Raw genomic sequence first — 14,430 nt, 5'->3', positions numbered from 1 at the left:
GGAACGAAATAAAAAAGAACCTCAACCTTTATTTCACACCATACGTAAAAACAAAAAAATAGATCATTGACCTAAACACAAAAGCTTTCTAACTATAAAACCTTTGCGGGGAGGGGTGGGGGGGGAATGGGGAAAATCTTCATGGCCTTGAGATAGGCAAAGATTTCTTAAATAGGACACAAAAAGCATGAACCATAATTGAGAAAAAAGACCAGGTGGATTTGATCAAAACTCAGAACTTTTCTTTGAAAAACATCAAGAAAATTTAACAAATCACAGGCTGGGAGAAATCATGTGTAGTACATATATCTGACATAGGACTTGTACCCAAAACACATAAGGGACTTTTACAATTCAGTAGTAAAAAGACTCAGTGGACATGAGTGTGAGCAAACTCCCAGAGACAGTGAAGGACAGGGAAGCCTGGTGCACTGCAGTCCATCGGGTCGCAAAGAGTCAGACACGACTCAGCGACTGAACAATGATAACAGTAAAAAGACAACTGATTCAATTGTTTTAAACAGAGATTAGAATAGACCCTTCATCAAAGAAAATATACAAATGGCCAATAACTAGCAAGTAAAAGAGAGGTTCAACATTATTGAGGAAATTCAAATTTAGACTGTAATAAAGTACCACCTTATATCTGATAGAAGAGTTTAAGTTAAAAATGATGAAAATATCAAGTATCATGACTTCCCTGGTGGTCCAGTGGCTAAGACTCCCAATGCAGGGGGCCCAAGGTTCGATTCCTGGTCAGGGAACTAGATCCCACAAGCCACAACCAAGTGTTCCCAGGCCACAGCTGAAGATCCTGCGTGCCACAACCAAGATCGAAGACCCTGTGTGTCCCAACTAAGACCCAGTGCTGCCAAATAAATAAGGAAATAAAAATTCCTTTAGAAAAGAAAATACCAAGTGATGTTGACAACATGGAGCTACTGGGATTCTCATACGCTATTGGTGGGAACATAAAATGTGTGAAACGCGTGGGAAAACGGTTTAGCAGCTAATTACAAACATACAACTAAGCAGTCCCATTCTCAGGTTCTTACCCAAGAAAATGAAAACAAAAGGCTTGTACAGCGACTTGTGCACAGAAGTTCACAGGTGCTTTATTCATAACAGCTCACAGCTCAGCCAAGAAGAATGGATAAACAAGCTGGGGTACATCCACACATAAGACGCTTTTCAGAAAAGAAAATGGAACTACCAAAGCATGCAACACTATGGATGAGTCTCAGAAACGTTACGCTTAACGAAGGAAGCCCAGCAAAGAGAAGAGTACAATCTGTAAGATACCACCTGTAGAAAAATCTAGAAAAGACAAATCTGACCTGCAGTTGTGGACATGTGATCAGTGTTTGCCTGAGGCTGGAGTTGGGGGCTAGGGGTTGACCGCAAAAAGACAAGAGGGAATTTTGGGGGGAGTGGAATGTTCTATATCTTGATCATAGTTCTGGTTACATGGGTGTGTATCAAGATTCATCAACCTGTGTATATAAATCGGATACATTTATGTAAGTTACACATCAATAGAGTGTCTTAAAAACACTTTGAAAAGCCTGACTTAAAAGTTCGGGTTTTTGCTGACAACCCATCCTCTGGTCATCCTTGTCACTATGAGTGTGGTAACAGAAGAATGTTTTCTTTTGTCAAAGGACATGGTGATTAAACAGTTCTGTTCACCTCCAGGGCATGGCGCGTGTTAAACATGGACGCAAGAGGGGCTTCCTTGGTGGTCCACTGGTTAAGAATCCACCTGCCGATGCAGGGGACCTGGATTCGACCCCTGGTCTGGGAGGATCCCACATGCCTTGAGGCAGCTGAGCCCGTGTGCCACACCTACTGCGCCTGTGCCCTAGAGCCTAAAAACCACCACTCCTGAGTCTGCCCCCACAGCTACTGAGGCCCCGTGCTCGAGAGCCTGTGCTCCACAGCAGGAGAAGCCACCACAGAGAGAAGCCTGCACACCACAGCTAGAGAAAGACCACACGCAGCAACGAAGACCAGGCACAGCCAAAAATAAAAATTAATAAATACAGTCAAAAGGGACTTACGATTGGTGGGCCCGTGCCTGTTCTTTTGATGAGAAATGAAGGAACTAGGGCCCAGAGAGCAGGAAAGACTCATCCGAGAAGACACCCTTGACGTGGGTAGGGACCTCAGGGTGTCCCATCTCTGTCCTTCTTCAGAGCCGAGTCCTGGGAGAGGTCTGTGCTCCCCTGAGCAAGGCCACAGTTAGGTAACTGCAGAAACCTTTCATCTCTAGAACGTCTTCCAGATGAGCCGCTGGTCCAAGCATTACCTAAAGAGTGTGTGGATCTGGCTGCTCACTGCTCAAAAGCCAATCAAACAGGCCAGGCTGCTGCAAAGGAAAGTTTGTTTTATTTCAAATGCTGGGGGAGGGGGAGGGTGGCAGACATCTGTCCAAAGGCCAACTCCCCTCCACCTGGCAACCAGCCGGGTAAGAGCTCTTATAGACAGAGTGGGCGGGGGCGGGCTATATGCAGAAAGAGCACAGTCATCTCTGACAGTCATCTTCAAATTGGTTCCCGGTGGCCTGACCAACGTCATCTTGGTTGTTTTAGGTGCAGTTAATCATCAGTTGCAGGGTCTATTTTTTCCCGATTTCTCTGAGGCCAATTCTGAGCACTGTGGCAGCTCATGTCCTGAGTACAGCCTGGTCATCATGTAGTTAACATCTCCACCTGGAGCTTTAGTGTCTGTAAGACAGCTCACAGGCTATGGCTCAGAATATTACCTATAGCTCTTGAGAAAGAACTAAAGGTCCTTGACTGTGCTTAATGAGTACATTATTATTATTTAGTCTCCTTTGAATGTTTTCTTTTGTTTTCCCGTTTCTCACTTGTCTTGATCAAATGTATTCTTTGACCAAATTTTCCACAGACAAAAGGCAGGCAGAGGATACGTACGGTACGGAGGGCCAAGGACCAGGGCACTGTTCTGCTTCACGAGTACACCGTCATCACGGAGCAGCGACGGTGCAGGAGTGTGAACCCCGCTCTTCAGCCAGCACCACCTCGTGCTGCTCTCCCCACCTTCTTCATTGCTTTGCTTGCCTCCTGGAGTCCTCATAAGAACATGGAAACCTGGATGTCTGCTCCCAGCAGTCTTACTGAACCTAGATGTCTGGTCAGGTCTATAAGGCACAAAGCAAGGAAATAAAGAACAAACAAATCAGAAAGGAATAAGTATAATGGTTCCAATTTGCAGATGACATAATTGTCTACACAGAAAATCCCAAGAAATTTACACACCAAAAAATTCCAAGAACTAAGAAGTTCTAAGTTCTAGGATACCAGACAAACATAAAAAAAAAATCAATGATATCTTTATATATTAGCAATGAACACATGAACAATAAAATGAAAAGTACAATACATAAAAATTTATAATCACTAAAAAAAGGAAAGGAAAGGAAGAAATGTTTAGGTGTGCATTTGGCAAACACATCCAGGCTTTGTATACTGTAAACTATACAACACTGATGAAAAAAATCAAAGAAGGTTTAAATAAATGGAGACAGACACATACTGTCTTCATGGACTGGAAACCTAACATACTAAAAGTGTAATTTCCCCAAAATCTGATACAGAATAATGTTTAATCAGCTATCTGAGCATCCTATGGCCCAGTGAAGTTGACAACTGTGGTCAGAATAGCGTTACTGTAGGGATAGACAGGGAAGCCCGGAATGCTACAGTCCATGGGGTTGCAAAGAGTCAGACTGAACAGCAACAAAAGAACTAGGACAGACAACCCATAAGCAAGCCCACACCTGGGCTGAAACTTGACAAACTTGGTGTCACTGATCATCGCCAATCAAAAAAGGCTGGGCTTGTTCATAAAAGGGATGGGATAATAGAGTATTAACATGGAAAAGGTGGAATTGCTGCCTTCAGTTCAGTTCAGTTCAGTCGCTCAGTCGTGTCCGACTCTTTGCGATCCCATGAATCGCAGCACGCCAGGCCTCCCTGTCCATCACCAACTCTCGGAGTTCACTCAGACTCACGCCCATCGAGTCAGTGATGCCATCCAGCCATCTCATCCTCTGTTGTCCCCTTCTCCTCCTGCCCCCAATCCCTCCCAGCATCAGTCTTTTCTAATGAGTCAACTCTTCGCATGAGGTGGCCAAAGTACTGGAGTTTCAGCTTTAGCATCATTCCTTCCAAAGAACACCCAGGGCTGATCTCCTTCAGAATGGACTGGTTGGATCTCCTTGCCATCCAAGGGACTCTCAAGAGTCTTCTCCAAGACCACAGTTCAAAAGCATCAATTCTTCGGCACTCAGCCTTCTTCAGAGTCCAACTCTCGCATCCATACATGACCACAGGAAAAACCATAGCCTTGACTAGACAGACCTTAGTCGGCAAAGTAATGTCTCTGCTTTTGAATATACTATCTAGGTTGGTCATAAGTTTTCTTCCAAGGAGTAAGCGTCTTTTAATTTCATGGCTGCAGTCACCATCTGCCTTAACCCAGACCAAAAAATAATCAGTAAGAAAAGGGCTGAAATATGAAAACACAAAATTAAAGTTAAACACTAGAGTATCTCTATGATTTCAAGTTGGGAAGGCATTTCTTCCACAAGGGTCAACTCTGAAGTTTAAATATTAATAAACTCAATTAAAATGAAGAACTGTTTTGATGTCTCCTCTTATAAGGGCACTAATCCCACTATGAGAGATCTACCCTCATGACCAAGTGACCTAATTGCTTTTCCCTCACTTCCAAATACTATCAGATTGGGGATTAGGGTGAATTTTGGTGGCACAGAACATTGTCAGTAAGGCGCTGGTCCCATTCCCTTGCTAAACTGTGGTTTGTGCTGCTGTCATGGGGTTGGCGGGTGGGGGTGGCAGGGTGTGAGTGTGTGTTGCGGGGAGGAGGCTTGTTCCTTGCATGACCTTCTCCTGGACAGCTGTGCAGGCAGCTGGACCAGAAGCAGCAGCAGCAGCAAGGGCTCAGCACAGGCAACACACAGCCTGTCCCCTGCCAGGGAGCCCTTGGAGAAGGACAAAACTCCCACCTGCTCATCTGTAGTCCAGCCACCGGGTCAGGGTATCACACAGACATGCACACACAAGGGATAAGCCCCTTCTGGCATCTGGGCTACCATCCTCATCTGAGCTATGGCATCTGCTCAGTTTGGGATACTGTTGAAGGTAAGGAAAGATAGAAACAGAGCCATAGGTATCAGTTGTGCAAGCTGCACCCTGTGCAATTCTAGAAGGCATCATTCACAGCTGAGTCTCCGTTCTGCTATTAGCCACGATGAAGCTCACATTTATTGAAGACACTATGTCCCGGATACATGATTTCATTAAATTCTCTGCTTGTTTTCTTCCTTTTACAGACGGTGAAACCTAGGCTCAGAGAGCCACTCCCTTGCCCAAACGGCAAAAGCAGAGCTAGGATTTAAACCTCCTCTGCCCAGCTTCAGGGTCCCCAGGACACCGGACTCTGGGCACAGGGTTGGTACAAAAATCTGTTAACCCTGACCGTGGCGGGTCAGCCCGTTGGCCGCCCCTGGGGCCTGGGCGCCACAGCACGGGGCAGGGCGCCCAGGGCGCTGGACTCGGATTCAGGGCTGGCTCTTGCAAGGACCAGACACGCGAACCTCGGGCCTCAGCAGGCCCCTGTGCGCAATACTCCGCACCCCTCCCGGCGGGGAAGCGAGTGGGAGCGCTCCAGGGGTTCCGCCGGGCCCCGCCCTAGGGGGGCGGGGCTGGGAGCGGTCACGTGGAGGGGCGTCCAGTTCCCCCGCCCGGCCCGGGCCCCGCCCCGCCCCCAGGCTCCAAGCCCCCCACCCGCCCTCCACCAGCCAAGAGCGCAGAGCCTGAGCAGGGCACCGCGCGGGCTCCGGACCGGCCGCCACCACCCAGCTGCCGAGGGTGCCGCGCGGTTTCAAGAACCCCTGCTCGCTGCGTGGCCTTCTCTGGCCAGCTGTGCGGGCGGCTGGACAGCAGCGGCAGCGACAGCGAGGACTCGAGCGCGGGCGGCAGCCGCGACACCATGGATCTGTCCTTTATGGCCGCACAGGTAAGGGGGCGCCTTCCACTCGCGCCTCGGGCCGCCAAGTTTGAGCAGGTTCAGGGCCACGGTCTCGCCCTCCCCTCCGGGGCTGGGCGCGCCGGGAGGGGTCAGGCCAGGAGGTGGCGTCTGCGGGCGATCCGAGTCCCGGTCCTTTGTCCGGAGCTAGCATAGCCACCTGGTGCGCGCGTCTGGGGCGGCGAGCGCGGCTCCCGGGGGTGGGGCCGGCCTGAGCTCCCCGGGTCGACCTGAGCTCGGAGCCTGGGCAGTGGTCCTCTCCCAGCCCACCCCCCACCTGCGGGGTCCCCCTTCCGTTGCCCCAGAGCCCTTCAAGGCGAGGCAGCCCCAGATCCGTGCGAGCCCGGGTTGGGCAGGCAACCTGGCTCTTCCCCATTGTTTCTTTCCGAGGCTCTGGGTAACCTGCCACTTGCTCTGACTTCCGGCGCCTCCCACCTCACTTTTCTCGCCTTCGATGGAGACCACAAGCTGTAGCCCGAGGAAGGCGGCGAGACCCGCTATGTGACCCGCCAAGGGCCAAAGCTCAGAGCGCAGCAGCGGCTCTATCATGCTGAGTCTGTAGCCTTCAGTGCCGGGCGCGACTGTTCTTTCCTCGGCACAGAACAGGTTCCCAGTGGCAGACAAAACAGATGGCCTCTCATCGCTTGGTTTTGCTCCAGGAGAATCCCCCTGTGCCTTGATCGTGGAGTGATCTTGTCGTTTGGTGCCTTAACTCTGAAGCCAGAACAAAGGCAAACGCCTGCTTTCCAGAGCTGTCTGTGGCCTTTCGGAGTTGCAGTCTGGTTCTCTGGAAGGTTCACCGCATTTGGGTTGGGGGAGTAAGTCCCCATGTACCGAGTTCAGACCTTGCACCTTCTGCCAGGTTGGTTATGTTGAGAGTCCAGTGGCAATAAGGACCCCCAGGTTCCCTCTGTCCCCTGGGTTTGTGGCAGGAGCCCTGCTGGCTGCTGTTTACTTTTCCAGGGAATGGCGTTTCAGAGGATCTCTCCCTTTCCCCCCAAACTTCACCCTGGTGGAGGCCTCTTTAAAAGGTAAAAGCACAACCTAGGCCATGGGGACAGTGAGTCTCCAATGCAGGTGATAATGGGTGCAGAATTCCCCAAGCTGGCTAAAGGGAACGCAGATTCCAGCTCTTGGCAGCCTTTTTACAGGTTTTCCATAATGCCAGTCGCTTTCATGAGCCATGCTGGTCTTTTTTTGCCTAATTTTCTGTCTCTTATTTCTAAATGCATGTTTAGAAATATTGTCTCATGGACATCATTTTAGGCAGTGGTGATGGTAGCTGTGTGGTGACTGATGAGACTTCACCAAATTTATTTCTACAGGGGAGAGGGGCTCACACAATGTCTACTTCTGCCGTCCCCCTCTGGTGGTTTAGTTGCTAAGTGCTGTTCGACTCTTGCGACCTCATGGACTGTAGCCCTCCAGGCTTCTCTGTCCATGGGATTTTCCAGGCAAGAATACTGGAGTGGGTTGCCATTTCCTCCTCTAGGGGATTTTCCCAACCCCAGAATCAAACCCTGGGATTGAACCCCAGTCCCCTGCACTGCAGGCAGATTCTTTACCGACTGATCCCCTCTAGAGCCCACCAAACAGCTGCTGTTACCATGGTTACAGGATAAGTTGATTACTGCTAACCCTAGGACTGGCTGAAGCTTCAGGAGTTGCTATGGTAACTTGACAAAATAAACTAGGGCTTTTCAACACCTATAGGCAGAGCCTGTTCAGAGGCTGAGCTCTTTTTGTCTTTTTTGCTTACAACTCATGTCTAATGTGGTCAGTTTATTTCTGTGGACAGATGTTTGGGCATTGATTACATGCTCAGCCCTTGGCTAGCTGCAAGGACAGAAACATGAAGTGCCATCAAATGCAGAAGGACATTTACTGAGCACCTGCTCTGTGCCAGACACGGACACTTGCATACTTGATTACAGTAAATTCTAACACGTCTGACAAATCTATGACGTTGGTATTATTATCCCCATTTTACAGATCAGGATACCACACTTAAGAGAAATGAAGCAATTTCATTTAAAAAACAATTTCATTGGGTTAGCAGTAACCCAGGACACATCATTAGCAAGGAGAAACATGGGTTTCAAACCTGGCTCTGAGGATTTGTAAAGCTGCTAGATTTTCCACCTTATTGCTTCCCCCTGAGAAAGACAAAATAAGGGACCAGGCGGACATATTTAAAGATGGCTCATCTCTTCTCCAAGCTTCCCAGGTAGCTCAGTTGTAAAGAACTCGCCTGCCAATGCAGGAAGCCTAAGAGACATGGGTTCAATCCTTGGGTCGGGAAGATCCCCTCGAGGAGGGCATGACCACCCACTCCAGTGTTCTTGCCTGGAAAATCCCATGGACAGAGGAAGCCTGGTAAGCTATAGTCCATGGGGTCTCAAAAGATTCGGACGTGACTTAGTGACTAAACAGCAACAGCTGCAGCACTTATGCTTGGCCACAGTGCGAGCTCGGCACAAGCTGTGGGTGTGCAGTGACCACCAGGTGTGTGTGTGTGTGTGACCAAGCTGCTGTCCCCACACGTCGGCAGGGGGCAGTTGGACAGAGACACGTGAACACTTGTTCGGCTAGTGCTGAGTGCTGGCCTGATGCCAAGCTCCGTGTCAGGCACTGGGACAGGGATGCTGGGGGACAGTTGAATAGGATATACATTTTCTTTCTGGACCCTTGGAGAGCAGTGGAGAATGCCAGACCAGGCCATTCCCAGAAAGGGCGACTGAAATGCCTGGCGTATAGTAGACCCTCCATAAGCGTCTGTGAGACAATTGGAAGAGGGTAGGACGAGATGTATGTACTCGAAAGGGCAATCACAGGAAAAGACAGTGAATTGGAGGTGCCACATGCCCCCGGCCCTGAACACCTGCTCATCAGTTCTTGAGCCTGGGGCTTCTGACGGATGGGAACTAGAGGCAGATTCCCCCTGGTGGGCCTGGGAATAAAGGTATTCTAAACAGAGAGGCACGGAGCTTCCCTGGTGGTCCAGTGGTTAGGAGCCGGCACTTTCACTGCCATGGGCCGGGGTTCAATCCCTGGTCAGGGAGCTAAGATCCTGAAAGCCGTGCGGTGCGACCAAAAAACAGCAGAGAGGCATGGAGGTAGGAAAGCCCAGAATGTATCCACAGAATCCTCCAGGAAGCTGGAGGGCAGGGGGCGTCATAGAATTGGGAGAGAGAGGCCAGGACCTGGTGGCAGAAGGTACTCACTGCCTGGGATGAGAAGTTCACACTGAAGCAGGAGACAGTGGGAGCCATTGCAGGTGACTGAGCACGAACGGTCTCTAAGTGAAGCAGCGCCCTGGGAAGGCCTCAGCCTCCGCAGAGCCCAGAGCTGGAGGGATGGATGCAGTAGAAAGCACACACCTGTTTGATTCACTGATGGGGTAGCAGAAACCACATCCTTGTGACTCCAAACCCCAAGTCTCTCTCCCTTCACCAAGTTGTGAAATATGATTTCTCCTTGTGGCTTAAAAAAAAAATCTGGAGGATATATGCCATTTTAGATAGACACCCTTCTCAAAAGTTAAGCATCAAAAAGACACTGTTCTTGGATGTACAAGAGTGGACATCTGTTATGCAGCAGATCGTCTTATGCGGATGCACCCTCGCTAGTGCATGAGCATGGGGCTGTGGGTCTGGGTTTAGAAGATGCTGTGGGTGCTGAAGATATAAAGACTCAGCTCGCTCCTGAGCCTTGGAGGCACTCTGCTGTCCTTTTCCCCAACCCTGAAAACACCCCAGCCCCTCTCTACATAGTCCCTGGGTCCCTGGAGATTCTAGAAGGGTGAGTGGTGAACAGAAGTATGTTTTCCTATGGGCAGAGAGAGTCAGTAGAGGAAGACTACCCAGACTCCTGGGAGCCGAGAGGACGGAAGAAGTGCAGATATTGAAGACCGATCCTCGAAGCCCTGTGTTGGCAGTGGGGTAGCCTGTCTCCAGAAATGGCCCCAACCATTCCTTCCCTACCTCCTGGAGGCGCCTGCTGGCTCCCCATTAGACGGTGGGAGATCTGATTCCCCGCCCATTGATCTGAGCCCGGCTTAGTGACTTTTCCGACCAAGACAAGTAGTGTGAGTGGCATTCTGAGATGAGCTTGTAAGAAACCTGCAGCTTCTCCCTGGGACTCTTGGAGCGCTTGCTCTGGGGTAAGTCCGTGAGCGTCCATCATGCATGAAATGTGGAGATCCTGAGACAGCCAGACTGAGGAAAGGGAAGGAACATTTAAGGGGCCTACTGTGTGCTGGGCCAACACGTGGAATGAACTAGAGGTACAAGGAGCCCTGTTCGCATGTTTCTAGATTGGGACCCCCCTAGAAAAAAACAGGCCTAGGGCATAAGAACTCACTCTTATTTTTGTCTTCCATTGTCCCTACAGTGACGAGTCTAAACCCCCGAGTTCCCAAATGTTGCCACCATTAGAATCACCTGGAAACTTCCAAGAGTCCTGCTGCCCAGGTCCCTCCTTAGACACTCCCATCCGAGTCTGGAGCTGGGAGCCAGCATCAATATTTTATTTTCATCCCCTCGTTGATCCCAGTGTGCAATCAAGGTTGAGACCTAGACCTGAAACCCATGCTGCAGGGCTGGCCCCCTCCCACCTCTCTGGATGGAGCAAATCTTTGGCTCTCTGGTCCCTGTTAGGTCATAAAAAGCCATGTTGTCCCTGGAAGTCACCCCAGTATCAACTCAGCAAATTCAAATGTTGAGGCCCAGAATAATGAGAACTTGCTCCAAAATAGAGATCCTCATTTGGGATTAGTAGATGCAAACTATTATGCAGAGAATGGGTTAACAATGAGGTCCTACTGTTATAGCACAGGGAACTATATTCAATACACTGTTATAAACCTTAATGGAAAAGAATATGAAAAAGGATATCTATCTGTCTATCTATCTGTCTGTGTATCTATATGTCAATCATTTTGCTGTACAGCAGAAACTAACACAGTATTGTAAATAAAATTTAAAAGAAGAAAAAAGAAAATTGAGGTTCTCCATTCTTCCAGACCACCCCTGCCGCAGGTGGGAAAACTGGAGCTGGAGGGGGTGCCTTTATTATTCTCAGGGTACAGACAGGGAAGAAATGGAGAGACAGAGTGGTTCGGCTGGCAGGCAGGGGAGCCAGGAGGGGAGCCTCGTCTGCCGACCACAGGCCTGTCCTTCCCCTCCCAGAGCAGTCCAGAGGCTGGGGGACAGGGGGGACCCAAGATCCTCCATGGATCAGCTTCAGGGAATCATCAAGCCTCCAAGGAACATGAAGTATCATGATCAGGTACATTTTGAAAACAAGTTCTTAAATCTGTATTCGTTTCCTAGGGCTGCCGTAACAGATGACCACAATCCGGGTGACTTAAAACAACAGAAATGTAATCTCTCCCAGTTCCGGAGGCTCCAAGTCCAAAGTCAAGGTGTCGAGAGGGCTGTGGTCTCTTTGAAGGCTCCCGGCCTGTCTATCAGCTTCATGGTGTGGTCTGCAATCACTGTGTCCGTGGCTGGCAGCCACACTCTGGTCTCTGCCTCCGTGGTTACCTGGCCCTCTCCCCGTGTCTCTGCGTCTCTTCTCCTCCTCTTCTCAGTGCACTAGTCATATTGGACTAGGGCCCACCCTACTAATGTCACCTTCACTTGAGAGCATCTGCATAGATCTTATTTTCAGTTCAGTTCAGTCGCTCAGTCATGTCCAACTCTTTGCGACCCCATGGACTGCAGCACGCCAGGCCTCCCTGTCCATCACCAACTCCCGAAGTTTACCTAAACTCATGTTCATTGAGTCGGTGATGCCATCCAACCTCGTATCATTTGTCACTCCCTTCTCCTCCTGCCTTCAATCTTTCCCAGCATCAGGGTCTTTTCAAATGAGTCAGCTCTTGGCATCAGGTGGCCAAAGTATTAGAGTTTCAGCTTCAACATCAGTCCTTCCAATGAACACCCAGGACTGATCTCCTTTAGGATGGACTGGTTGGATCTCCTTGCAGTCTGAGGAACTCTCAAGAGTCTTCTCCAACACCACAGTTCAAAAGCATCAATTCTTTGGCGCTCAGCTTTCTTTATAGTCCAACTCTCACATCCATACACGACTACTGGAAAAACCAGAGCCTTGACTGGACGGACCTTTGTTGGCAAAGTAATGTCTCCGCTTTTTAATATGCTGTCTAGGTTTCAAGTAAGTTCAGATTCACAGGTCCTGGGAGTTAGGACTTCACTATATCTCTGGGGGAGGCATAATTTAACCTATAATAGCATATTTTTAAAATTTTTATTTATTTTATTATGTTTTGGTTGCACTGGGTCTTCGTTGCTGCACGGGCTTTCTCTAGTTGCAGCGAGCAGGGCTGCTCTTCCTTGTCGGGCTCAGGCTTCTCGTTGTGGGGGCTCCTCTTGTTGAGAAGTCTCCAGGTGCATGGGCTTCAGTGGTTGTGGCCTGCAGGCTCTGGAGCACAGGCTCAGTAGTTGTGGCCCGTGGTCTGAGTTGCTCCCCGGCAGGTGGGATCTCCCTGGACCAGGGATCGAGTCCATGTCCCCTGCATTGCCAGGAGGATTTGTATCCTCTGTGCCACCAGGGAAGCCCTCAGATAGGGTCTTAAGATCCCTAAAGAGTGAGATCTTGGTTCCTGTGTTAGTGACCACTGGTCTTTGAGAGGCAGTGGACAGATCACTTCTCTAAACCTCAGTTTCCTCCCCTGTGAAATGGGGACAAAATGGCCTTCCTCGTGGAACTGTTCATCTAGTCATTCAGCAAACATCTCCCGCGTGCCAGGCCCTCCCTCTGGAGGTCACAGGCCCTGCCGTGTGATAATGTGACAGGCTGGAGTAAACGCAGTTGCCCTGTATCCCAGAAGAGGCATCTCCCCCAGCTTAGGGGTTCAGGGAGGCTTCCAGAGGTCCGAATTGAGCTGGGTTTGAAGGATGCATAGCGGGTTATGTAGACAAAGGAGTGAGGACCCTCCAGGCTGGGGCAATGACATGACACGGATGGGACTTGAACGGTGTCTCTTGTTGGGAATGAGGGGTGCAAGCAGTTATTTGTTTGGGCCGAGCAGCAGGCGGGGGTGGGGGGGGTAGTGGAGATGAAGCCAGCGGGGAGGGAGGGGGGAACTGGGGCCAGGTAGGTGGACTCATGGAGTGGAGCAAGATGGGGTGGGGGACTGCAGTGACCCAGGGCATAGGAGCCTGGCCTGGAGGGCACACAGGTAGCGGCCCTGAGCTCCAGGAGTGTGCTTGTGCCATGCAGACACACAGGCTCGGGGGCTGCAGGTGCTTGTGGCTGTTTTAAGAAAACGGAAATGTCTGATGCTTCCAAGCAGTCTGGGTTTTCCAATGTTGACAGCTAATTAAAATCTTTATTTTTCTTAATTGGAATATAATTGCTTTACAACGTTGTGTTAGTTTCTGCTGTACACCGAAGTGAATCAGCTACATATGCACATATATCCCCTCCTTCCCCTCCCCGCCCCGCCCCTCTAGATCATCACAGAGCCCGGAGCTGATCTCCCTGTGCTGTACACAACAGCACCAGGGACTGGCTTCGTGGAAGACCGTGTTTCCATGGATGGGGTGGGAGTAGGGGAGGCTGCTGGTGGTGGTGAGCAGCGGATGAAGGTGTGAAGGTTTGCTCCCTCACCCCACCTCCTGCTATACAGCCTGATTCCTAACACGCTGTGGACTGGTACTACTTGCTAGGCAGCAGGTTCCCACTCGCTATCTATTTTACACATGGTAGTGTATTTATCAGGCTTCCCTGGTGGCTCAGAGGGTAAAGCGTCTGCCTGCAATGCAGGAGACCTGGGTTCGATCCCTGGGTTGGGAAGATCCCTTGGAGAAGGAAATGGCAACCCACTCCAGTACTCTTGCTTATGTCGGGCCTAATCCCCCAGTTTAACCGACCAACCACGAAGTGATCTGTTTTAATTACTTATTGCTTTCCCTGGTGGCTCAGCTGTTAAAGAATCCACCTGCAATGCAGGAGGCCTGGGTTCGATCCCTGGGTTGGGAAGATCCCCTGGTGAAGGGAAAGGCCACCCACTCCAGTATTCTGGCCTAGAGAATTCCATAGACTGTATAGTCCATGGAGTCGCAAAGAGTCGGACATGACTGAGTGACTTTCACTTCAATATAACTTCAGCTAGTTAGTGGCTTAAAGCAATCATTTCGTTTGTGGGACCAGAATTTGGGAAGAAGTGGGCTGGGCAGTTTGTGCTCCGATGGTATCAGCTGGGGCCGTGGGGCTGAGGTCTAGACATGCATCACAGCTTGACCCTTCTCTCCACTTGGACTTTCATCCTGCAAATGTTTCTTTAGGCAAGTGGGGCTCCCCCCTCCCCTCCCCACATGGTGGTCT

The 14,430-nt window shown here is 50.1% G+C and overlaps 1 protein-coding gene across 1 annotated transcript in view; it reads left to right on the top strand.

Moving 5' to 3' along the window:
- Positions 1–2,095: 2,095 nt before the first annotated feature.
- The window catches only part of CUNH14orf132 (chromosome unknown C14orf132 homolog), a 50,557-nt gene continuing 38,222 nt past the window's right edge, over positions 2,096–14,430 (top strand). Inside the window, exons 1-2 of the mRNA XM_040257609.1 lie at positions 2,096–2,156; positions 5,819–6,066. Coding sequence (XP_040113543.1) covers positions 2,096–2,156; positions 5,819–6,066 — 309 coding nt within the window. The remainder of the gene's footprint in view (positions 2,157–5,818; positions 6,067–14,430) is intronic.

Source organism: Oryx dammah, unplaced genomic scaffold, assembly GCF_014754425.2.
Source record: "Oryx dammah isolate SB20612 unplaced genomic scaffold, SCBI_Odam_1.1 HiC_scaffold_16, whole genome shotgun sequence".
NCBI classification, from domain to species: Eukaryota; Metazoa; Chordata; class Mammalia; order Artiodactyla; family Bovidae; genus Oryx; species Oryx dammah.
This window is presented reverse-complemented; position numbering and strand designations above follow the sequence as displayed.